At 42.5% G+C, this 26718-nt stretch overlaps 2 protein-coding genes and 1 pseudogene across 7 annotated transcripts in view; 1 reads left to right on the forward strand and 2 right to left on the reverse strand.

The window, feature by feature from the left end:
• PPHLN1 (periphilin 1) overlaps positions 1-6885 on the reverse strand; it is a 141143-nt gene extending 134258 nt beyond the window's left edge. For 2 of the 4 annotated variants that reach the window (XM_077833995.1, XM_077833976.1), the window contains exon 1: positions 6711-6885. The gene's annotated coding sequence lies outside the window, so the exon portion shown is untranslated. The remainder of the gene's footprint in view (positions 1-6710) is intronic. The other 2 variants (XM_077833986.1, XM_077833980.1) reach the window with 2 other exon arrangements.
• LOC144279614 (histone H4-like) lies at positions 2729-12119 on the reverse strand (annotated as a pseudogene).
• Positions 6867-26450, forward strand: ZCRB1 (zinc finger CCHC-type and RNA binding motif containing 1). Of its 3 annotated transcripts, XR_013347973.1 has the most exons (9): positions 6871-7006; positions 17770-17857; positions 18048-18076; positions 20743-20854; positions 20941-21048; positions 23826-23938; positions 24043-24118; positions 24759-24915; positions 25502-25634. XR_013347973.1 is itself a non-coding variant. In XM_077834005.1 (8 exons), exons 2-8 carry the CDS (start codon positions 17774-17776, stop codon positions 25631-25633), a joined length of 654 nt encoding a protein of 217 aa, XP_077690131.1. In that variant the 5' UTR covers positions 6867-7006; positions 17770-17773; the 3' UTR covers positions 25634-26450. The 3 variants fall into 3 exon arrangements, 2 of the variants coding, with proteins under 2 accessions (XP_077690131.1, XP_077690142.1); XM_077834005.1 differs by lacking the exon at positions 24759-24915 and having other exon boundaries at positions 6867-7006; positions 25502-26450; XM_077834016.1 differs by lacking the exons at positions 17770-17857; positions 24759-24915 and having other exon boundaries at positions 6877-7006; positions 25502-26450.
• The last annotated feature ends 268 nt before the right edge of the window (positions 26451-26718 follow it).

The raw sequence follows: 26718 nt of genomic DNA on the forward strand, positions 1-26718 counted from the left end.
TATCTGCTCCGAGACAAAGCAACCGTTACTGTGGAATGCTGTGTGTGAGAGAGAGAGGGGCGAGGGAGAGGGAGTCTGCTGCTGTCTGAACTTACAAGACAGCATGCTGACATGTTCTCAGCCCCCTCAAAAACCCACTCTCTCTCCCCCCACATACACACAACAAACTGCCTGTCACACTCCACCCCACCCCACCCCCATTTGAAAAGCACATTGCAGCCACTTGCATGCAGGGATAGCTACCACAATGCACTGCTCTCTGTGGAGGTTGCAAGAGCTGCTAATGTGGCCACACCAGTGCGCTTGTGGCTGTCAGTGTGGACAGATTGTAGCGCTTTCCCTACTGCGCTCTACGAAGGCTGGTTTAACTCAAAGCGCTCTACATCTGCAAGTGTAGCCATGCCTATTATCTGCACTGAGGGCTAGTCTATACTAGAAGTGGTACAGCGGCACCGCTGTAGCATATCTGGTGAAAACGCTCTCTGCCAACATGAGAGAGCTCTCCTGTTGACATAGCTCTGCCCACACTGGCACTTAGGTCAGTGTAACTTACATCACTCATGGGGTGGTTTATTCACATCCCTGAACGATATAAGTTATACCGACATAACCTGTAGTGTAGGGAAGCCCTGACACTGCATCGACCTAACTATGTCAACTTAAGCGCTACGCCTCTCGCGGAGGTGGAGTTATTAAGTTGGTGTAGTGGGTAAGTGAGTTGCATCTGTGGAAGCTACATTTTAGTGGAGAGGCTTACAGAGTTAGGTCAGCATAAGCTGCCTTATGTTGACCTAACTTAGTAGTATAGACCAGACTTCAGAGTGTCACACCTAAAATACAAGGTGGAACATCTTATTTAGCATAAGTAATTAACACATATTTCAAGGGACCATTCAGGGTAAAGTGGCCCATTAACACCCCTCCAATCATAAGGGGGAAAAGGAGGGAAGAATGGGAGGTGGGGGGTGTCAGTGTCTTAGAGATTACTGTAATAACACATAAATCCAGTGTGTCTATTTAGTCTATGATTTTTAGTGTCTAGTAAAGTTATGAATTTAAGCTCCCTGGCTTGTCCTTTGAAAGTGTCATGAAGGATTCCTTTGAGGATGAGGACTGATAAGTCAGATATAATCACTTAGTGATCACGGCCACACCACCACTGCATGAGATACCACAAACAACCTCTTATGTAGCACATTTCATCAGTAGATCTCAAGGACAGAAACATTATTCCCATTATACACCTGGGGAAACAGAGGCAGAGAGAGGTGAAATGACTTAGGCAAAGTCACCCAGCAGGCCAGTCAAAAAGTCAGGACTAGGGCCGAGGTATTCTTAGCCCTGGTCCACACTGCGGGGGGTCGACCTAAGATATGCAACTTCAGCTACACGAATAGCGTACCTGAAGTTGGCGTATCTTAGGTCGACTTACCTGGCCACGAGGACAGCAGCGAGTCGACGGGGAGCGTGTTCGGGGAATCAATCACTACCCGCCGATCCGGCGGGTAGTGAAGACCTGCCCTGAGTCTCAGTCTACTGTTCACTACACCAGTCCACACAGCTGCTTTGTGATTTCCAAGCGTCACCACACTAGCCCCGCACACTGTGTTATAGTGGAATGGGGATAATGGACATGCTTTGTAACGTTTGGAGTATGTAGCCGCTAATAAGACTAGTGAGAGAAAATTCAGATATGGTCTACATCCCAAGAACTTGACAGTTTTATTACAAAGTGGGTACAGTAACTAAGTATGTGAAAGAAGCCTGGGATATGTCTGTCTCCTCCCTCATAACATATACAACCCCACCCCATCACTGCCAGTTCACCTTCCCCTTCCCATCCCATATAGCCACTAGCACTTTAGAAGCCAGGGGTGTACAAAAAAAACATTAATAGAATCTGTAAACTTCAAGAAAAGTGGTTTTTTAGGGTTTTTTTGGTTTGTTTTTTTTTTTTTTGGAGGGAGAGAGCTGTATCTCAGGAACCTTTTACTCAAATGACTCGAAATTTGGTTCACTAAACCTATCCCGCTCCCCCAATGAGACATATCAAATTTCCAAGACAACCTGTACCCTTATACAGAATTTAGAGCACTAGAAGAATCCTCTTTTAAACAGAAAAAACTTCCTAATCTTAACATAGTAGACCTGGTGCTCCACTACAATACTGTATGATATTAATCATCAGTAAGGCTACAATTTTGTGACAGAGTTCGCAGAAGTCACTAGTAATCTCAGTGGGTATTTCCATCCTTACCCCCCAGTGCTTGGGAAACATGTGACGTGCATCAAGTATGCTTGTTCTCAACTGCCCGGCCTCAGCTGTGTGGTTTTGATGCAAATGACCCTAAATCTGGATCACTAATATTACCCTCCTCCCTTGTGAGTAAGGCTACAAATCTGTCATGGAGGAAACAGATTCCATGATTTTACAAGACTTCCATGACTTCTTGAAAACTCCAATAATTCAGCCCCAGGCAGCGGGGCTGGGGCTTCGGCTTCACTAAATCCATGATTTATCATTCATTGCCCATGTCCTGTCTGTGAATATTAATAAAAATACCTGTGCCAAAACCATAGCCTTACCCATGAGGCACACCAAATTTCAAGGCAATCCAAGTAACAGTACAGATTTTAGAGCACCCAGAAGAGTCAAGCTTTAAACAGAAAGTTGGCCTTAGCCTTAACTCTAAGTTCTGTTTTCTTTGTTTTATTGACACTGTTTATTTTAGTCTCCATATCAATACAGAGTACAACCATGGCACTTTAGAGCATAGACCACATTGATGGCAGTGACAGACTTCAGCTTGGCATGCACCGTGTATGTGGCAGCATCTTGGATCACATTCTCAAAAAATACCTTCAGGACCACCCCCACCCGAGTCTCTTCGTATATGAAGCCCGAGATGCACTTCACACCTCCACAATGAGCCAAGTGGTGAACAGCTGGCTTCATAATGCCCTAAATGTTATCGCTCAGTACCTTTCCATTAAACTCAGCAACTCCTTTTCCAAGCCCCTTGCCTCTTTGGCCACACCCAAATACGTCCACTAAGTTTACAGACAAAGCGTTAACTATAGCATACCTGGCAGTTCAGTATAATATTGCAAGCTGTCAGTCAAGTTAAAGATTCTCTGAGTCTTACATGAAAGTGATCCAAAAGCAAAACAGACAGAATTTCTGAGAACATTTTATGAAAGATAAACGAAAGAGCAAAACTTGGTGATACCACAATACCCAGCGTTTTCAGAATGGTCAGTGATACCATCTGACTTTGTTTTACTTTTTTACATCATGATCCACAGGACTTGCCATACGGGATCAGATCCACAGCAATCTAGTCCACTATTCTCTCTCTGACTGACAATGGTCAGCACCAGAAGAAAGAAAAATCAGTTACCAAGAAATACCACAGAAATACCAAAGTAGGAAGATGAGGGGTAATCTGCCCCATCAAAGGTTTTTATCCTCATCTCTAATAGTTTGAGATTGGCTTATACCCAAAAGCCTGAGGTTTTATACCCCTTCCAATTTATAACAACTCTTGATATTCTTGTTATCCATATAAAAGTCTAACTCCTCTTTGAAACTTGCTAAATACTAAGGGTATGTCTACACTGGCAGAGCTACATCGCTGTAGCATACAGTTCTGCTCAGAGAGCACTGAAGGGAAACCGCTGTAGCATGTTCATACTGTCAGCTGCTTGCGCAATAGTGTTCACATTTGCGGCACTTGTAGCGATACTTGGAGCAGTGCACTCTGGGAAGCTAACCCACAGAGCATCTCTTCCGCCACTAAGAGTTGTGGGAAGGCGTAGGGGGCCGCGGGGCATCCTGGGTCCTGTCCCAATGCCCCCAGATGCATTGCTTTGCACCCCAGCAACCTCTGTGCTTCAGTCCACATTTGGTGCCATCTTTCAATGGTTTGTGTACTTCGTGCTCTGCTCTGCCTCCTTGGTCTGCAGGAATGGATCCCGCCCTGTTGACCAATATGCTGCTCGCTCTCACTAACACATCACAAAAAAGTGGCAGTGGAGTTATTCCTTAAACTACATATGCAAGAGCAGTTCAACATTGATCTTGCCATGCGTAGTAGCTACGACACGAGATTGCTTGTTGCATTCACGGAGGTGACCAACCACAGTGAAATGCCACTTATGGGCTCGGGAAACAAGCACTGAGTGGTGGGATCACATCATCATGCATGTCTGGGATGAGTAGCAGTGGCTGCAGAACTTTCGCATGAGGAAAGCACATTCATTCGACTGTGTGATGAGGTCGGCCCAGCCCTGAGGTGCAAGGACACAAGAATGAGAGCTGCACTGTCGCTGGAGAACCGCGTGGTGATTGCACTGTGGAAGCTGGCTACTTCAGACTGCTACTGATTGGTTGCTAACCAGTTCAGAGTGGGAGAGTCGACTGTTGGACTCGTGTTGACGGAAGTGTACAGGGCCATTAATCGCATCCTGCTCCAAAAGACTGACTCTGGGCAATGTGTGTGACATTGTGGATGGCTTTGCACAAATGGGTTTCCCTAACTGCAGAGGGGCAATAGATGGCACACACATTCCAATTCTGGCACCAGACCACCTAGCCCCTGAGTACATTAATCGGAAGAGATATTTCTCAATGGTTCTCCAGGCGCTTGTGGATCACCCTGTCTGTTTCACAGACATTAACACAGGCTGGTCCGGAAAGGTGCATGAGACACACATCTTTTGGAACATTGGCCTGTTCAGGAAACTGCAAGCAAGGACTTTCTTCATAGACCAAAAGATCATTGTAGGGGAAGTTGATATGCCCATCATTATCCAGGGAGACCCTGCCTACCCTTAAATGCTGTGGCTTATGAAGCCATACACAGGGCACCCTGACAGAAGCAAGGAGTGGTTCAACAACAGGCTGAACAAGTGCAGAATGACTGTTGAGTGTGCTTTTAGCCATTTAAAAGCCAGCTGGCGCTGCCTCTGTGATTTAACAGATTTGTTAAAAAGTCCTGATCCTACAGTGCACCCAACATGAAAACGCACTAAAAGAGTATGTGCAGGGGTATGAGTGCACAGAGAAGTTTGTGGGTTTGGAGCCTTAGCTTCATCCTTATTCATTTTTAGTTATGACTTAATTGGAAAAAGTCATCTACACAAAGCCTGCTAAGGGTGAAGGTATATAACCAATAACCATGACAAAGGGAGCTGAAAATCTCGATACCTCTTTTGTCACATATCAGTTTTACATTCTTTTAGTTTACTAGTCAGAGATTACAAGGACAGAAGGGACCTTGGTAACCATCTAGTCCAGTGGTCCCCAAACATTGTACCTCGCCCTACCCATTACCCATGTCTGCACTTCTCATCCCTGGAGCCAGGGCCCCATTGTTACTCCAAGGCCTCAATACAGCTCAAAATTCTTTGCGAGTTCTCCCCAACCTGGCAAAGGTCCAGCCCCCTCTCACCCTTCTCTCTACAAAGCTCCAGTTCTTTTGCATTTTTCAAATATTACTCAACAGCTCTTTAAGATAAAGAAATATCATTCATTTTACATATAGAAGTATGTAACACAGAAAAATCAAGGACAAAATTTGTGTCCACCTCCAAAAATTGTAGTTTAAGTCATCTGTACATAGGATGCCTGATGGCAGGCCAGAGTTAGAAACCAGTTGTTCTGGGCCCCAGTCTGCTGCCTTAACCACAGATTAGCTATTTTCCTTCATGCAACATCCTTTCACATTCAGTAATTTCATCGTATTTAAATTATTTGCTAGACATATTAATGTGTATGTCCCACAGCACATTGCAGAGATGACTTTCTGATGGATTTTAGAAAAAATGTAAATTCAGTTTAAAACAAGACTTAGCTGCAATATTAGACAAGACAAGAAATGCCATCACTTAGTTCCATAATTAGCCCTCCAAAGATCAGCAGCAAAGTTTGAACACGAGACCTTCAGACCACCACAGACCTCTATCACCTGGGGTTCTGGAACAATTTGTATAGAGGAGGGTGTAGAGAGCTATTAAACCAATCTGTAAATACCGTATATGACAGAAACCACTTCAAACCAGGGGGTACTGCCGCACCCCTAGTTCCAGCACCTATGTCTACCATTTGAGCTAGCAAATACTTCGCAAGTGGTTTCCCCAGCTGTTTGGTACCAACAGGAAGGCAGCGCTGGGAACACAGGTGCCTGGTCCTCTTTCCAGCTCTGGGGCAGAAGCAGGGGCTAGTGGTTAGAGCAGCGGTTACAGTCTGCCAAGCACCGCGCCTGGGTACCGACGCCTCAGGAGGCAGCGTGGTTACACGAAGGGTCTAACGTATGAGGCCTGGGTTCAGTCTCAGCTCTGCCCAAAGTGACCATCATCCGCCGCAGCCACATTATCCGTGGAACAGGCGTTGGGAGGCGCGGCCGCCCCGCGCTGGGGAGCGCGGTCAAGGGTGGGCCGCACTGACACCCCGGCCCTCAGGAGAGGAGAGGAGAGGGGAGCTCGTGCGCTGCCTGCTCGGCGTGCTGTGAGCAAGCGGCTGCCGCGCTCCGGCCATCACAAGGGCAACGCAGGCTCGTCGGGAGCCGGGGCAGCTCTGGGTCGGAGCGGGGGCTCAAGCGGCTGCCGTTCGCCCTGGGGCGTGGGTCCCTCACAGGGCTGTGCACGCGGGACCAGAAAAACCGGAAACTACCCACTCAACCGACCGTAGCACCGCCTCGCGCACTTACCCCCCACGCGCCGGCTCGTGGTGTTTCTCCCCTGAAGCGACAGCGGGCCCGGTTCGTGGTCCTAGGCCACTTCCGGCGCTTTTCGTAACGTAACCGGCAATACCCGCCTGCCGGCTAGCATTCGCTCGCCCGTTATTGGTTGCAGAATGTGTTTATTTCGTGCGTTCCCGGAAGGGCGCCGCAGGAGGAGCGGGGACGATGAGCCCGCTCTCAGCGCGCCCGGCGAAAGGAGGAAACGGCTAGGAGTAATGTCTTCCCACCCCGCCTGAGCTGCTTCACCGGCAGCTCCGCGTGAGGTGGGTGCGGGGGTTGCGCGCGAATCCCGCCCCGGGCTGACGGCGGCGTTTTGGTTTGCCCTCGTCTGGCGGAGATGGGGGGGGCGGGGCTGCGTCTCACTCCTACCCTCTCCAAGGGACTTGAATGACTTCCCCCCCCCCCCCAACCCGTCCCTGAGGGGCCAGACCCGAGGTCCCAGCCCTGCTGATCAGAGCTCCTATTGCCAGTGACTTCCAAGGGAACCAGATCGGGCCCCGGGGTTGTAGCGCTGTAATGGTGTAGCCCCGAGCGGTACAGCCTTGCGTTATATCAGCATAACGACGCTTTAGATCGGTGTAGCTAGGAAGGGGAACAAGCAATATTAGTATAACTCTGTACTGGTGGAACTGTGTCCATGCTAAGGCTCTTACTGGTATGGCTAATTTACTTTGGTTAGGGATTTGGGTTTCCTTATTGAAATAATCACATTGGTAAAACATTCAAGTCCTAAGGGCCTTGAGCCAGGATAGCAGTTCATTTAAAGGCAGGAACTACAACGTTATGGGTTAGGGTAGGAGCTATTCATGCAGCATGTGAGTTTCTGAGAGGGTTGTAAAGACTAGAGGATGTTTGGTTTATAGTTCAGACACAGAAAGAAACCCCCTACATCAGGGATGTACCTGCAGTAGGGAAATGTTGAACTTGTAATTCATTTCCTCTGTTGATAGAAGCTGTAGTGCAGAGAGAACTATGATGCTTTTACCACCCTCAGAGTTAGCCCTTCCCAGAGTGTGGTTAATGACACTGTGGTAACCTGAGACCCATCTGCTATAGTCTCCACTGTGGTAACCTGAGACCCATCTGCTAGAGCTGAGTCCATGGGCAACTAAGGGTTCCTGGCTGTGAATTGCAAGCAGATATAGACATCTCCCTATAGTCTGGATTTAGGCACCTGAGTGTGAGGGGGACAGAGTGTAGGATACTTAACTCAGGCTTTGCAGATCCCAGTCTTGTTCCAGAGATTTTCTGGGTGCCTTCTAGTTAGGCATTGCAACACCTAAAAGTCCCTTTGTGTATCCGGGCCTTAGATGCTTTGTGCCTGAGTTCCCCATCTTTAACATGGATGTTATGAGGATAAATACATTTAAAGACCGTGAGTTGCTCAGATGTTGTTATGGTAATGGGGACCATATAAGTATCTTAGATAGATATGTGTAAATAACTACATCAGGTGCAAAAAGAAAAGGAGTACTTGTGGCACCTTAGAGACTAACCAATTTATTTGAGCATGAGCTTTCGTGAGCTACAGCTCACTTCATCGGATGCATACCGTGGAAACTGCAGCAGACTTTATATATACACAGAGAATATGAAACAATACCTCCTCCCACCCCACTGTCCTGCTGGTAATAGCTTATCTAAAGTGATCATCAGGTTAGGCCATTTCCAGCACAAATCCAGGTTTTCTCACCCTCCACCCCCCCACACAAATTCACTCTCCTGCTGGTGATAGCCCATCCAAAGTGACAACTCTTTACACAATTTGCATAATAATCAAGTTGGGCCATTTCCTGCACAAATCCAGGTTCTCTCACTCCCTCACCCCCCTCCAAAAACCCACCCCCATACACACACAAACTCTCTCTCCTGCTGGTAATAGCTCATCCAAACTGACCACTCTCCAAGTTTAAATCCAAGTTAAACCAGAACATCGGGGGGGAGGGGGGGTAGGAAAAAACAAGAGGAAATAGGCTACCTTGCATAATGACTTAGCCACTCCCAGTCTCTATTTAAGCCTAAATTAATAGTATCCAATTCTGCTGAATTGGAATTCATTTGCAAATTGGATACTATTAATTTAGGCTTAAATAGAGACTGGGAGTGGCTAAGTCATTATGCAAGGTAGCCTATTTCCTCTTGTTTTTTCCTACCCCCCCCCCCGATGTTCTGGTTTAACTTGGATTTAAACTTGGAGAGTGGTCAGTTTGGATGAGCTATTACCAGCAGGAGAGTGAGTTTGTGTGTGTATGGGGGTGGGTTTTTGGAGGGGGGTGAGGGAGTGAGAGAACCTGGATTTGTGCAGGAAATGGCCCAACTTGATTATTATGCACATTGTGTAAAGAGTTGTCACTTTGGATGGGCTATCACCAGCAGGAGAGTGAATTTGTGTGGGGGGGTGGAGGGTGAGAGAACCTGGATTTGTGCTGGAAATGGCCTAACCTGATGATCACTTTAGATAAGCTATTACCAGCAGGACAGTGGGGTGGGAGGAGGTATTGTTTCATATTCTCTGTGTATATATAAAGTCTGCTGCAGTTTCCACAGTATGCATCCGCTGAAGTGAGCTGTAGCTCACGAAAGCTCATGCTCAAATAAATTGGTTAGTCTCTAAGGTGCCACAAGTACTCCTTTTCTTTTTGCGAATACAGACTAACAAGGCTGTTACTCTGCAATACATTAGGTGCAGAGAGACTATGTGGGTGAGGTAATATCTTTTATTGGACCAACTTTTGTTGGTGAGAGAGACAACTAACTCAGTTTCCCAGATCTGAAGAGAGCTCTGTAAGCTCAAAAGCTTCTCTCTCTCACCGACAGAAGTTGGTCCAATAAAAGATATTACCTCACCCACCTTCTCTCTCTAATATCCTGGGACCAACGTGGCTAAAACAACACTGGATACATCAGGTGCAACATTCCAGGTTCCAGTTTTGATGATTTGGCGGAGATCCAAGCTATGGCTGAATACATTCTCATGGTATACTGTAGACGCACCTGCCAACATCGGGGATGCACTTCCACAAGGGGGCTTTGACACAAGCCCGTCACAAGTACACTGGGGGAAGATGGCATCAGCAGGGCATTTGCAGCTGAGAGTAGAACAGGTGCTTTAACCCTGGTGCTGAGCACTGTTATTTACTCATGTTGCTCAAAAGCAAGAGCAAACAATTGTCCCAAAGACTACGTCGTCCCACTGGGATGAGACGGAGATGCAATAATGCAAACCTTTTCCTGATCTACCAGTACTGGCTTCACACTATGCAACTTGAGCCGTTGAGTCTTGCTTGATAACTTCCTTCACCTCAGTTAGCTAAGCACAACTGCTGCCCTGCATCTTCACTGCCTGTGTTAGCCATCATTTTCAGGGTTCTCGTTGGACATGTCCACCTTGCATAATGTCCAAAGCGATGTTTTGGACCAGCCTTTATCCCTGATGGCATAATTCCAACGAGCAATCCCCTACTTCAGATGTTACATCCCTCCACCATCATGGGGTACAGGTCAGACTCTGTGGGGAGCTCAATGATAAGCGCACCCATAATCAGCTGAAGCGAAAGTTCAATGCCCTGGCATTTCGTGATCATGAGGCATATTATAGCCAAGTGGTGGATGATGATGAACTTGGTTTAGCCAGGGAGACTTAAAGCCAGCATTCCATACAATCCACAATCTCAGCCGTCAAGAGTTAGTTGTGAATGTCATCTTGAACTACAGCCAAGGCCATCCATGTAAAATAGGTGACGATATCCTCTCACGCTGGCTTGAACGTTATTACAGCGCCCTGAACCACCGTCCAGATGCTGCTTGCTCAGAGCTGGATGATTTGGCAGCCACTGTGATATAAGACCCAGACACTTGTACTGACTCACCAACATTGGATGAAGTGAAATGTGCCATCTGCAAACTGAAAAACAGATGCACAGCCAGTGCTGATGGCATTCCCCCAGAGCTGCTAAAATGCACTATTGACCCAGTAGCAGAATTATTTCTGGCCATCTTTCACCTGGTGTGGAGAACTGAAACCTTGCCAACTGCCTGGGAAGGACAATATTGTGATCTCACTTTATAAGGGCAAGGGACTGTGCACTGAATGTAAGAGCTACATGCTGATCACCTTTTTGTCTGTGCCAGGGAAGGTGTTTGCACAAGTTCTGCTGGCGCATTTGGAGCCCCTGCTACATCAGAAATGTTGCCCCTAACTTTTAGGCTTTATGAGGAACAGGTTCACATTAGATGCTGTTTTGGCCCTCTGCTTGTTGTCAGAGATACATCACGAGTTCAAGAATCCCTTGCACGTGCTGTATGTCGATCTTAAGGCTGCATTTGATTCAGCTGACCGAATCACACTATGGAAAGCCTTAAAGGGCAGAGGTGCCCTAACCACTCTGCTGGACTTGATTAGCGAGCTGCATAAAGGAACCACTGCTCATATACATCTTGGGAATTAGATATTGGCATCTTTTAAATCAGTATCTGGTGTCAGACAGGGCTGTTCCCTGGCCCTGCACACTTGTCAGGCAATGAATTTCATAATGCAGTGTTCCATCAAATCCATAGCCATTAAGACAGGTGATCTTTCACTCTTAGACAGTAGTGGGCAACCTGCATCCCACAGGCTGCAAGACAATTTTGTTTACTTTGACCATCTGCAGGCATGGCCACCTGCAGCTCCCATTGGCCAGGAACGGTGAACCACAGCCTCTGGGAGCTGCAGGTGGCCATGCCTGCGGACGGTCAATGTAAACAAACTGTCTCACAGCCCACCATAATATTCTATGATTCAGCATATTAACCTGATGGGCCACAGGTTTCCCACCACTGCTCTTAGACCTTGACTATGCAGATGATGCTGTTCTTCTAGTACAGAGCCCTGTCAGGTTTCGCAAGGCACTCCAGCAAATGGAGGAGGCATTGGCTAAGGATGGCCTCCATGTTAAGTGGTCAAAGACAAATCTGCAAAATCTAGGGTCAAATCCACCCACAACCCTACTCTCTTTGAATAATGACTGTTGAAGCGCTTTCTAGCTTTTGCTATTTGGGTTCTATACTCATCAGTTCCTCCAGCTCTCACGTGGAGATTCTCCTCTGGATGGGCACTGCAGTGTCTGTCCTGGGTCATTTACAACAAATATGGAATCAACATCATCTCAGCACAACAACCAAGTTCAGGATCTGTTTGAACTGTTTCCTCACCATACGGTTGCGAAACATGGACACTATGCTGCTCAGACTGGGCAAAGCTGGGGGCTTTGCCAATGTTGTATATTTGGCGTAAAGTGGAATGGCTTTATCTGTAATGCAAATGTTTATGGTTGCTCCAATCTACAGACTCCTGGGGCCATTGTCTGCAGATGGTGTCTTACACTTTTCTGACATGTTGCGAGAATGCCACTAGACATTCCAATGAATGCCACTAGACATTCCAATGAATGCTAGGATAAAATTCCACTAACCGAGGAATGGAGGCAGCCCAGAGGCAGACCCCCTATTATGTGGGTGCATCAAGTCTGTTCCGACATTAGACTCTCAGCCCATCAAGCTCTTGTGACTGCACAGGAACGGACCAAATGGCGTACGATCACTGCTGCCGATGGTTTGGCTAAGCATTGAAGAAGAGGATATACTGGGTGCAGACAGATCCAGAAGGCAGGATGGTTGATGGTATCACAAAGCAAATAAAATACAGAAGGGGAATCAAGGCAGAAGAACTCGTATCCAAAATTGGTTGGCCTGAACATAGATTAGTTCAGCAGTGAATGTGGGTTGTTTAAACTGGTCATAGGCCAAGTGTAAAAAAGTTAGGTTGTGACTCAACAAATCGGTCAGAACCTTGACCTTATTATTCTGCATCTCAGTAAGGCTTTATCCCTAACTTGAAAAAGTCAAACTTATACTGAAAGACATTTTCAAATTTTGCTTCTAAGTCACAAAAGGTAATAGCAAATTCAAGCTTTTGCAGATGCCTTGGAGGCATCCATGAACTATTTTGGTGGTATCTACAGTGTATCCTGGGACAGAGTACTGAACTCAGTGAATTAAATTTAGCGTTTGGCTGTCACCCATTTGAAGTATATTGCAAAAAACTGAGTTAGGCCTAATATTAAGGAGATCAGCCATAGGCACATTTGTGTGCACATTATATTTCAAAATTGACTCCACTGGTGGAAGTCTCTGTCTTTGAGAAGGGCCTCTTCTAATTTGAGGTTTTGCAAAAACTAGAAGGTGCAATCCTGGAAGGCACAGTAATGAAAGACAATCCTGTCCCTGATGTCCAAAAGCTAATCCTTCAGGGATGAGAAATATGAAAGGGTTGATGTCACAGAGTGATTGGCTGTTTAAGGAAGTTGGGCTTAGCCCCACCTGTGACTAATCATCAGTCTCCCAGCTCAGGCTGAGACAAGTGTTCAGAGGATAACTTGATCATCACCTGCTCCTCGTAAAAGCCAGCAGGTAGGTCAGTTGAGCTTGAGAGCTGCAGGGAACAGGTAGGTTCTTGGAGGAGAAAGAGCCTAGTTCATGTGATTCTCTGGCAGATAGACTGCAGAGTGTTATCTTGAAAGGAGTAGATTAACACCTGCAGAAGACCCCAGGTCACGGGGAAAGGATGTGATTGATATGTTGAACTTGTGTTTAAATAGTTTTATTATGAAAAAATAAAACTGACTACCTGAAGAAAAAAAGATTGGAGTCCTAATCAAAATCTAGGCTAGTCGTCTTCTGTATGAGAGGATTTAAACTGCTAGCCAGGTGGACATAAACCATAATAATACTTGGGTGTTAAAATGTTTACTTAGCTTTGAAATAAATTTGAATATTAGCTCTGACTGTCTTAGTGTGGTGGTGGGAGTGGCATTTTAGTTTTTAGTAAAGCAAGAACAAAACTAACCATATAAGCCCAAATGAACCAGGCACACTTGAAACAAGAGGAAAAACCCCAAAGGCCCTGGCACACTCGTCCTCAACAGCAGAAGGCTGAGAAATACCTTTGGACAGCAACAAAATTTAATGAACTTGAAAAAGTGAGAACAGAACCCAAAATCTGGGACAGCTGAGTTTTGTTGGATGGCTATGTTTGAAGTCCTAGCTGCCTGTAGACAAGACATATGAAAAAGATTTTCTAGCTTGCTATTGTTAAAAATATTGTGTTCTATAACATGCAGTTGCTGTCCTTCGTGTGAAATGTATAACAATTGCCTATGAATAATTAGTACACTAAGACAAGAAAAAAGTAAAATACATAGATTGTTGCACAGGTTCTGCACCTCGAGCTTGCCAAGTGGTTGTCGCCCAATCAAGCTGTCTAATGTTTGTCAGCCTGCAGACCATTGTTCTGCTCACTAAAATGAGACCTGCTGGGAGGAGTCACAAGTTGTAGGAGAGTTTAGCTTATGGTTTTCTCTCCATCCATGGAACAAACTTTACACATTCTTCTCCCTGCCCCCCATATGGCAGAGATACATAATGCAAAATCAGGATAGCTTTTAACATTTCCTTTGAATACAGCACTGGATGTGTCTGGATAACCACATCTTATGGCCATCTATTTGGAAGGCATGGTGCCAGGTCAGATTGGTTAGTCTGGACTTAGGACATTTAATGCCAGGCAACAAGGAAGTATAGGATTATGTGGGCAGCCTACATAGCACCACAAGTAACATCTGTCCTTCATTGTGAACCTCTTCTGTGTTTTTATTTGCATAACCTTTGTCACCTCATATACTTGTGCCAAAAGAAATACAGTCCCTATACAGGGAAGGGAAGGAAAGGAAAACTCAAAGCTCAGTCAGTAGCTGCCACCCATACAGGTTGCATTGCAGCAAGCACGTAGGAAATGAAGGGAAAAGCACTTGGGAAATCAATGTGTTATAGGAATTTACTCTCCACAAGTTGTTGAAGCAGAGTGCTAGAAAACATCCATTAAAAAGAAAAGGAGTACTTGTGGCACCTTAGAGACTAACCAATTTATTAGAGCATAAGCTTTCGTGAGCTACAGCTCACTTCATCGGATACAGACTAACATGGCTGCTACTCTGAAACCAGAAAATATCCAGGGTTTGATTATGGTGTGGCAATAGTCATTCCTTAGTTAAGGGTGAAACTAGCTTCCTTTTATAAATCTGTATTTATTTTTTAAGATGTTCTCCTGGCAACATCTGCAAAAAGAAACCAATCTCCCTTAAATATCACTAATTGTATAGATAGTACAGGGTAGATATTTGCTGGGAAATTCTGAGGGAAAAATCAGAAACAGTAAGTTTTTCAAAATTTGTCATTGATTTTTTAAAATTTTTTCTCCATAAATCTTTTTGACTTGTATTTCATTGACCTACAAACTCCATTTTTTTAAATTGTCCTGGGGAAGTCATTGATTTATAATAAATGCTACAGTAAGGTAGACAAGAAAGGAATTAACTGGGGTTTCATTAGAGAAGGTTTATGGCACAGAAAGGCTGGGAGAGAAGGGCCTGAGGCAGGCATGCCAAACCCACCAAAGAAAAAAAAATGCAGAAATTGGACTCATATTTGGCTTAATTGGCTTGTGAGTTGTTTGTCGGCTAGTTTTTGGTTTGTTACTTTTAACTTGGGTTTGTTTTTTTTTTTGATAGGCTCCTGACGGGGGGAAACGATAAACAGGAGCAAGGAGGGGAGAGAGTCGAGCTGCACAGTGGGCTCACCACAGTCCCAGACTGCATGCCAGGGGGGATCTAGTCACATAGAGTGTTAAGGTTCTTAGGGATTGGCTTGTTTTGGCCTTGTTTTGAAATGGGATTAGCTTGATTTTTGTCTTATTGTGAAAGTTGGGGTGCTTATTTACCGTGTGAAAGTTGGCAACTATGGCCTGAGGGGAACAGGGAAGTGTTCTCCCTTTCTCTCTTCTTCCTCCCCCCCCCAGCCAAAGAAGCAAGGAGGAACTAGGAAACTGTCCGTCTATCTTGCTCTAGTGTTTAAAGGACACTTTGTTAATTACGGACTGTCAAGGTTCCTCCCCCACTCTGAACTCTAGGGTACAGATGTGGGGACCTGCATGAAAAACCTCCTAAGCTTATCTTTACCAGCTTAGGTCAAAACTTCCCCAAGGTACAAAGTATTCCACCCGTGGTCCTTGGAATGGCCGCTACCACCACCAAACTAATACTGGTTACTGGGGAAGAGCTGTTTGGACGCGTCTTTCCCCCCAAAATACTTCCCAAAACCCTGCACCCCACTTCCTGGACAAGGTTTGGTAAAAAGCCTCACCAATTTGCCTAGGTGACTACAGACCCAGACCCTTGGATCTTAAGAACAATGAACAATCCTCCCAACACTTGCACCCCCCCCTTTCCTGGGAAATGTTGGATAAAAAGCCTCACCAATTTGCATAGGTGACCACAGACCCAAACCCTTGGATCTGAGAACAATGAAAAAACATTCAGTTTTTTACAAGAAGACTTTTAATAGAAAATAGAAGTAAATAGAAATGAAGAAATCCCCCCTGTAAAATCAGGATGGTAGATATCTTACAGGGTAATTAGATTCAAAAACATAGAGAACCCCTCTAGGCAAAACCTTAAGTTACAAAAAAGATACACAGACAGAAATAGTTATTCTATTCAGCACAATTCTTTTCTCAGCCATTTAAAGAAATCATAATCTAACACATACCTAGCTAGATTACTTACTAAAAGTTCTAAGACTCCATTCCTGGTCTATCCCTGGCCAAGCACAGCATACAGACAGACACAGACCCTTTGTTTCTCTCCCTCCTCCCAGCTTTTGAAAGTATCTTGTCCCCTCATTGGTCATTTTGGTCAGGTGCCAGCGAGGTTACCTTTAGCTTCTTAACCCTTTACAGGTGAGAGGAGCTTTCCCCTGGCCAGGAGGGATTTCAAAGGGGTTTACCCTTCCCTTTATATTTATGACACGGACAGTTTGCCATTTTGGTATTCTTTATTTACTATTTTGTTCTGGATTTTGAATCAAGCCAAGACTGTACAAAAATGAGCCAGAAACAAGAAATGTTCTATGCAGAGTTGTGTGCCCCTTAAATGTCAGGATGGAGTGATTTGGTTGGTTTTTTTTCCCCCTTTTCCTGTTACCTCCAACTACAACCTGGCCCACGCTCACACAGAGAGCTGTTTCCACGTGTGCATATGCAGTTTTAAAAATAATTTATATTTTATAAACAACATAAAAATATAAATATGGTTGAGGGCAGAGAGAGAGGGAAAGGAATGGTAGAAGTGGTGATTGACCAAGAGAGATGGGACAGGACTGGGTTGCAAGAAGCTGTGCTACCTAGTCTCCTACCTCCAGAGCCTCCTGTGTGGAGAAGGGAGTGTATGTAGGAGAGATGCAGATCCCTAAAGAAATGGGGGAAGGGAAAATACTGAGTTCCAGGGAGATGTAGATGCAGGGATATAGGAGTGTCAGTTACAAGGAGGTGAAAGAAAAGCATAACTGTTTGTTTGGTACTATAAATAAGTGTGCTAATTTTTAAAGTTAATGAATTAATAATTGGGGAAAAAAACCAATAAGGTATTGGCTTGAAGAGATTTGTTGTTTATCTTATCAGTATGGATTTCTAATGTTGAACTCGGTTGACCTACATTTTGCATCCAGAGAGGCAAATCATCCAGTCCTTATTCAAACAATACTTTTATTAACTTCAGGACATGACCAAAATGTCTAATGATAAATGGAATAGTACCTGTTTTGTTTTAGCATGAAAGCTGAATTTATTTCACAAGTCATTCAAGGTTCATTTTAGTAATGCATAGCTTGTGCCAACTTTACTGAGTTTGTCCTGTCCTAGTTAATTTGTAAGTCATGAGCAGTAATACTGTTTTGATTTTTCCTTTACACTGTGGAACATGAAAGTGAACATTGATTTAATGTAAAACTGTGTAGGGAAATCGAAGCCACATTACTACCCACAGTTTTAACATATGACTGTCCAATATATATTTGGAACAGCTCATCTTTTTATTTAAATTGAGATCACTTTATTGAACACAACTAGTTAATTTCTCTCTCTCTCCATTCCCAGAAAAATGAGTGGTGGGTTAGCACCAAGTAAAAGCACAGTTTATGTGTCCAACTTGCCCTTCTCTCTGACCAACAATGACTTATACAGGGTAAGCACATCTACATGTAAAAGAAGTTTCATTATTTAGATTAAAATAAATAATTATGTAGTTAATGCATTACGTAAAACGCATCATCTGTGCCATGTATATTTTAAACATTTGTGAACTATGTCATTTTGTTACAGTGTTTGATTTAACAACAGACTGCTAAACCTATATGTTACGCTCTTTGTTTCAGATTTTTTCCAAGTATGGGAAAGTTGTTAAGTAAGTATAAACATGGTCTGGCATGTTGTTTTTCTTCAAGTTTGTGTCCAATGTTTAGTGCTCTATGTACTTTATGCACTTAAAATTTATTTTAAGAATGAAGTAGGGAACTGTATTGTGTATTTTTCCATATTTAATACAGGGTAAGTTTAATTGCCCTCTTGTAACAGTTGGGAGTTTCTTGCAGTCACACTCATGATATAAGTATACATCAGAGACTGATAGTGCTCTGAAAGTCAATTCTCTGGAGCAAGCAGGATATTGTTATGTACTAGGATGCTTCTCACTGAAGTGCTTTAAATAAGACTTTTCTTTTACTAACCTTCCTCCTCACAAGTGTGGACATAAGACAGTGCATTGTACAGTACATGCATCCATGAAGTATGAGTGGTAGAAACAAATGCTGCAGTAAGTTGTGAGATCCTGGATCTTGAAAATCACATCACTCTGATTGCTATAAATTCTCACTCCTTTCTCTTCTCCGTCATCAAATTTCCAGCCTGTCATGATTTTTTGCAGCACTTGTAATATCTCAAGAATTCTTAGAGCTAGAACCAATACTATCAAAAAGCTTGGAATTGTGCTTTCAAATGACAGAGTAACAGCTTTTAAAAAAGTAGCTGCTCAAAGCATTTTAGAGGTGAAGTGTTTGGGGGTGTGGAAAATCAGGATAAGAATAACAACATGAGTTCAGGGTCCAATATTTTACCACATGTCGTGGCTAGAAACACACTATATGACTTTAGACATTTTAAAAATGAGTAGACACTTCTCAGTACTAGCCCTGGGCCAGTGATAAGGCATTTAAAAATGAGATTGATCTCACTAGGATCATAGCAAAATGCAGCCAGCTGGTATTAGCTCTTAGTCTCAAAATAGACTCTGAGGCATTGAAGAAAGAGAGTTGTAGCTTCAAGTCTCCAGCCCCTTATCAGGAAGATAAACTTACCAATACTTTAAAATGTAAACCATAATAAAATACATTTTCAGTATACCTTCACAATCAGTAGGAAATGCCCCTCAAACCACAGGCAGTAGAAAAAATAACTTCTAATTTATTAGAAGTTAGTGGGAAACCTTAACTGGGTATGCTTAGTATAAAAAGGAGCCCATTTCTTTCTTTCTCAAAATGGAGGCTCCTGCTTCATCTCAGGACATAAGGAAACACTGAACTGTCTCTCTTTGTCACTTGAAGATTATAAAGTCCCAAGCAGCCCTTTTTCCTTAGGAAAAAAATTAGAAAAATTAAAGGGGTGAAAATGGTACAGACTGAACCAGGGACAAAATAAGTAAGAAGCCCAGTGGAGCATGCGTTGGCTGCTTCTCCTATTTGTATCTTTCTGATCAACACCAAAATGACTGATCTGACACGTGGGGGCCTTAAGTTGGAAGCTCACCATTCAGAAATGGGTTCCACAAACTGTTAAGCCCAGATAGTAATTAGTCTTCAAGCTTTATTATTCAATGTGATTCAATTCACTCTTTATAATGCAATTTTTTAATACCACAAGAGTGCTTTTCATTGTCCGGCCCTGTCAGAGAAAATCTGTGTGCTTTTTATATCTGCTATTAGAAGCACATCCACATTTTATCTGTACCTCTCCTTAAAAAGTGTGTGTGTGTTTTGCTGCTCACAGCTATGTTCCCTCTAAGCTGCACGGCTGCCCAAGAGTCGATCAAGTGCTGTGCACATCTGGCAACGTGTGTTCAAGTACCCCTCCCCCACTGCTCTGCAGCTGCATTGCTCCTGCCCTCTGCCTTGGAGCCCCTGGCCAGCTGCTCCTGGGACCCTCCTGCTTCCTGTGCAGAGCGAAGGGGAGGGGAGGGCACTGATGTCAGGGCGTCCTCCTCCCCCCTGCCCATGTACCCCATCTCCACAGAATGTGGGATGGGGGACAAGGCTCAGGAGCAGGACAGCTGCTGCGGTCTGAATGAGCTTTCTGGTGAGGGCCTCTCTGCTTAAAGAGACAGCTCACGGTCTGTCATACACTTCCCCAGCAGCCAGCACACAGACACTGTCTCTGTGTCTCACACATACAAGTGTGTACACACACACACAGACACACACACACTCTGTCTCTGAATCACATACACTGTCACACATGCACACGCAGTCTCAGTCAGTCTCTCTCTCTTTCTCTCACAGACACACACACACACACTTTGTCTCTCACACACACATCCCAACACGTACTTGTAGTGGTGGTGTTGTTACTTCTTGGTACTTCCTGCAATGCACATATATTCTCTGTAATTTTATTCTTTCAAAGTGCTGCTGTTTAAATTTTTTCACTGGTCTATGCATTTCATAATTTTATTTCTCTCTTATGCCTAAATTTAATTTTTTGAGTAGTGAGTTCTCAAATGCCTAACCTGTCCTAGCTGGAGTAATTATCCCTCTGGTAACTTTTTAAAAAATATATATTATATCTAGGTTTTTTTGTTTCTATTGGTGGTGCACATCCGCACATTATCTCGATATTGGTGCAAATAACAAAATTCATTCTGCACATGGATGGAAAAAATTACAGGGAACATTGGCTCACTGTGTAACTAACAATTATATTTAATATAAAGCGGAGACTTGTGGGTATTTATAAGTAATGAAAAATGGCTTGATAAGATTTTTCCCCTATTGGGTAACTTTGTTATATGTTTATTTTCAGAGTTACTATTATGAAGGACAAAGACACCAGGAAGAGTAAAGGAGTTGCATTTATTTTGTTTTTGGATAAAGAATCGGCACAAAACTGTTCTCGGGCGCTTAACAACAAACAAGTAAGCTACAGAAAAATGCCATAGCAAAATAGGGAGAGTTCAGATTTCTCAAATATGGACTCAGGTTTTTTTCCTTTTTGGTTTAGTTATTTGGAAGAGTGATAAAAGCAAGTATTGCTATTGACAATGGAAGAGCAGCAGAATTCATCCGTAGACGTAACTACTTCGATAAATCTAAATGTTATGAATGTGGGGTGAGTAAATTACACGATGGATCTAATATAAATGTTTCCATCTTTGTTCTTGGTTTATGTTGTCACTAGTCTTGCCCCACATATATCACATCATTCCCTGTGGTAGCATCATGAAGCTCACATCTATATTTTCTCCACTTCAGCAATGATTCTAGCCTGGACTTCTCTGGATATTTGAGCCTTCCAGAAATATGACTACCTGGTAACTATAAACATATGTGCTGATGTGCAATCAGCACTGTAATATTATAATCAATACATCTAATGCTGTATTACAAACAAAAGTATCTATTTTTTTGTTTCATAACAACTGTGCTTTCTTCTACACCTCTGAAACTTCTTGATGCATTTGGAGAGGAGAAATGTAAATTATACAAACCAGCCTGTGTAACCTTTATTTTAAACTGAATTAATTGATAGTTCTGTGGTAAATTACAGTGAGACCAGCTCCTGATGCTACAGTTTAAAGATAAATAGGGTGGAGATTTGGAGGCTCTAAGAACACACAAAGAATGAAGACAGTAACCACAAATACCTTACCAGTAAAAATTATAAGATTTACACAGTCTGAGAGAGAACATGCACTGGGCCAATGCCATATCCATACTCACGTACCCAAAGATTCCATAGAGTAGGGTAGATCTCTCAACAGATGGTCATCGAGACGGGTGGTTCCTGCTCGGGTCGTCCCAATGAAGTCTTCCTTGGGTTTTCCCTTGGGGTCTTCCCAGCTGTACCCAACCAGAGAACCTCTTTTATATTGTTGTCCTGACCACACCTAACACTTTATGCATATGCATGAAGGTTTCAACTCTCTTTTCTTTATCTGTATTTCCACATACCATGAATATTGGGGTGCCCTGTTTTTCATAGGTTGTCTTACTTCATCTTTTTCTCATTAGCATCTATGCACAATGTTTCCTGCAGTCAAAGCAGGACATCCCATGACGTTCTAATCAGGCATCTATACAGCTACATGATAACATATTGACCGTAACATCACTTATTGGCCCATTCTTTCCAGCCATCTTGTAACCTTACTGGCATAGGGTTATGTCAAGGTTCCTTCCCCACTCTGAACGCTAGGGTACAGATGTGGGGACCTGCATGAAAAACCTCCTAAGCTTATCTTTACCAGCTTAGGTCAAAACTTCCCCAAGGTACAAAATATTCCACCCTTTGGCCTTGGATTGGCCGCTACCACCACCAAACAAATACTGGTTACTGGGGAAGAGCTGTTTGGAAACGTCTTTCCCCCCAAAATACTTCCCAAAATCTTGCACTCCACTTCCTGGACAAGGTTTGGTAAAAAGCCTCACCAGTTTGCCTAGGTGACTAAGATCCAAGGGTCTGGGTCTGTAAGAACAATGCACAATCCTCCCAACACTTGCACCCCCCCTTTCCTGGGAAATGTTGAATAAAAAGCCTCACCAATTTGCATAGGTGACTACAGACCCAAACCCTTGGATCTGAGAACAATGAAAAAGCATTCAGTTTTCTTACAAGAAGACTTTTAATAGAAGTAAATAGAAGTAAAGAAGTCACCTCTGTAAAATCAGGATGGTAGATACCTTACAGGGTAATTAGATTCAAAACATAGAGAACCCCTCTAGGCAAAACCTTAAGTTACAAAAAAGATACACAGACGGAAATAGTTATTCTATTCAGCACAATTCTTTTCTCAGCCATTTAAAGAAATCATAATCTAACACATACCTAGCTAGATTACTTACTACAAGTTCTAAGACTCCATTCCTGGTCTATCCCCGGCAGAAACAGCATATAGACAGACAGAGACCCTTTGTTTCTCTCCCTCCTCCCAGCTTTTGAAAGTATCTTGTCTCCTCATTGGTCATTTTGGTCAGGTGCCAGCGAGGTTACCTTTAGCTTCTTAACCCTTTACAGGTGAGAGGAGCTTTCCCCTGGCCAGGAGGGATTTCAAAGGGGTTTACCCTTCCCTTTATATTTATGGCAGGTTATTCTTAGGTTACTCACTCATGTCAAGCATTCAGAAGCCTACAGCCTAGTATGGCTAAGCTAAACTCTTTCAGGCCTCAGCCTGTAGGCTTTGCATTCGAGCCATGCTTTACTTATGTACCTCCTAAATACTCATCAAGCATATACTTTTATAATTCTACAATTTAAATCTATTTAGCACACTGATTATGTATGAAATAGCCTATGAGTTGACCATAACACCAAATAACACAATGATAAATGGATGATAAAATTAACTAATTGGATACAAGCATGTGAGGGAGAGGATAATTTTTTCTATGTATAACACCTATTTTCTATGGATTTAATTACATCTAAGTACTTCAGATTAAGCTAAGATTTTAAAAACTGAGTTTTGGATCATATTAATAATAGTTAATTAAATACCCATTCTTACCATCTGAAAACCAGAAATGTCATTGCTATCATGGTTCTCTGAGCTCAGATACTGAGTACCATGTATGATCTTGAGTGTAGGTTACTCGTAAAAGCTGAATACACTAGCAACAGCCAAATAAAACTTTGTTGTTTTTCTTTATAGTTGATTTCAAAGCATAACTTGTGGCTAGCGTACAATATCACTGCTAACTTTTCCCATTTCCAGGGTGAATCTGCAAGGAAGAATTTATTTTATTTGCATTCTACATACCAGTGCAAAATTCCTCTTCTTTTATTAAAACTGCTGCCATTTTGAACTGTTTAATGTTAATTTTCCTAAGGATATACTTAGTGCCATGTTTTTAATTGCTTCTATTTACCTATGTTTCTTTTTCTCTAAGGAAACAGGACACTTAAGTTATGCTTGTCCTAAAAATATGCTAGGAGAGCGTGAGCCTCCAAAAAAGAAAGAAAAGAAGAAAAGGAAGAAAATAGTTGAACAGGAAGAAGAACTGTATGGGCACCTACATTTAAATATCAACACTCTTTACTCTTATTGTACTGTCTTTTTAGAATGAAGTGCATCTATTTTATATTTTTACTTTTTATACTATTTAGTGAGGAAGAGGAAGAAAGTGAAGATGAGGGTGAAGATCCTGCCCTGGATAGCCTCAGCCAGGCCATAGCTTTTCAGGTACTAAATTGAATTACGCTATGTATCTTTGTTTCTAAATAATTTTTAAAGCAACTTCAAATAAAAATTACAAGCATCTAGACTATACTACACAGCAAAGAACTCTGTATCTATACTGCAACCCTCCTTTCTGTGGTATTCTGGAAAGTCATCCTCACCATTTTCTAATCTGTCCAAAACATGGTGAACATTGTTTTTTTTAATGCTGCAACCATGTCTAGCCCTTCCTAAAATCACTCCACTAGTTTGCTGTTGCCACCCATGTCAGATCCAGACTCCTCATTCTTACCTTCAAGGTTCTTCACAACTTTAGCTATCTCGACGTAGTCACTTCTGCTCCCCCAGCCCCTCTTGACTCCAGACATCCTATTTGCTTAGCTCAATCTGGATGCCTCTTAAGAAGCCCTTTTTCAAGACTCCCTTATCAGTGTAACTTTATAGGATTTTTAAAAATCTAATCCATCATGAGGCACATACTAGATTCACAGACTTTTTTATTTAAGTTTATTCTGCTGTGAGGTTTAGTTCCATTATAGAGCCTGCATTGAAATTTGGATCTGTGTTCAGATTAAAAAATTCAGACACAAGTTCAGGGAGGTTCAGCCCTGTAATTATTAATTATTATTACGGTAATTCATAGATCTTAAGACCAGAAGTGACCATTAGATCATCTAGTCTGAAGTACATAAAATCCGCACCCGCGACCCACCTCCTCAAAAAAGCCCTTCACTAATGGAAAATAGCAGTCGAGAATGTAAACACCAAAGAGTCAGTAAATACTTCAGTACCCATGTGAGGTATGTATAATAATTGGGATGAGGGACTAGTCCCGCTAAAATCAGAACCAGCAAAACCTTCAGCCTTTACTTGAACAAAAGAACCTTTATTTTGGGAATGGACTGGTTTGTTCGTTCTTTCAGTGACAAAATCTCAGTTCCTTCTTGTTTCCAAGGCTTCTCTACTAATGTCAACCTACAATACAAAGAATACTTGGCTTCAAAGTTCGCATGTTCTAGGGTTTTCAACGTGTACTGTAGTCTTAAGGGTCATCTATGTTTGCAAGTAGGTCAGTTCCTTACAGTGGTTATTGGCAGTGGGTCTTCCTGCAGTGGTGCTGAAGACTGTTTACCCACTAGCATACAAGGGACAACATTGTTTTCAGTGTCATTTCAGAATTCATTCTGCCTTAGGTAATCAGTCCATTTAAAAATGCTAATGAACCCTAAAATATTTTTATTTAATTGTTATTCCAAGAGTCTAATGCAACTACTACTTGGTGTAATATTTAACGTGTGTGTATTACTGCATTTAATGGATTGCATAGTACCTATTACTTTTTATCAAAATAATAGCTATATTTTCCATTTTTAAATTGCATTGTAGCAAGCCAAAATTGAAGAAGAGCAGCAAAGATGGAAACAGACTGCAGGGGAACCTTCAACGTCTGACGATTCGAGAAGACCACGGATTAAAAAAAGTGCATATTTCAGTGATGAGGAAGAATTTAGCGACTGATTTATATATACATATATATGAGAGAGAGAGTGTACATTTGTACAGTATTACAGAGCTGTCTGGAATATAGCTTTGTTTTAGAGCTAAATAAAGTTGCTGCTAAAACTTCTGCTATTATAAATTAAACAAAATACTATAAATTACATAAATTAAACAAAAATACTAATTTCTAATAATATTTCTAATACAATGTCTGATTTCAGATATCATGTTTCTGAATTTTTAATTTTGGTTTAGCATCCTGAGTTAGACCTGGATCCTTGAGCATGTAACACTGAGGCCTTAATGTGAAATTTCAGCCCTGGGTAGAGGCTTGTGCACCACTTACGTTCTGTTAAGGCCTATCTGCAAGTGGAGCTTCAGTGATGTATAGGCCTTGCTTTGGTCCCTCCTCATGGGGCTGAATTTCACCCTTAGTGACCATTATTCGAAAGTGTAGGGTGTTGTAATAGGATAACTGCAAAATAGAATCTAAATTGCCAACTGCTATGTTATAACTTTAGTCAGTGTTTGTGAAACAATTTAGCAAGTTGCTGTTATTCAAGAGGAACATTAAAAGGCTTTATTCTGTTTTTGTTCTGGATCTATGTACAGCTTTAGTAATTAATTATTCCATGTCATAAACCTATCACTGAAAATACAAACTTTCTGGGAATCACAAAAGTTAAGTGAGATGTGGTGTTTATGAATGTTTACTGAAAATCTCCATGAGCATTTTTTTAAGATTGCTGGAAATTTTATTGGTGTTGCATTAGAGGAATACATGTATTTTTAATGAATATGCTTTCTTTTTTAAATAAATATTTGAAGACTCTCAGTGGGATGAGGGCTTGCTGCTGCACTGTTGTTCAAATGTAGAGACATAGTATGACTTAATTACTAATTGTTTACAATGTCAGATCAAGGCTAGGTGACAGTACATGTGTTTCATGCTGGCAGTTCTCTATCTTGGTATTTATATTGTCCTCATCATTATGATCCCAGAATGCTAATAATATATAGTGCTTTTTTTAGAGCTTTATGTTCAAAGCACTTTACAAACACTATAACTTTTACAATATAACTGGGAGGGAGGTAAGTATTAT

The sequence above is a fragment of the Eretmochelys imbricata genome, chromosome 1 (genome assembly GCF_965152235.1).
Source record: "Eretmochelys imbricata isolate rEreImb1 chromosome 1, rEreImb1.hap1, whole genome shotgun sequence".
In the NCBI taxonomy this organism is placed as follows: Eukaryota; Metazoa; Chordata; order Testudines; family Cheloniidae; genus Eretmochelys; species Eretmochelys imbricata.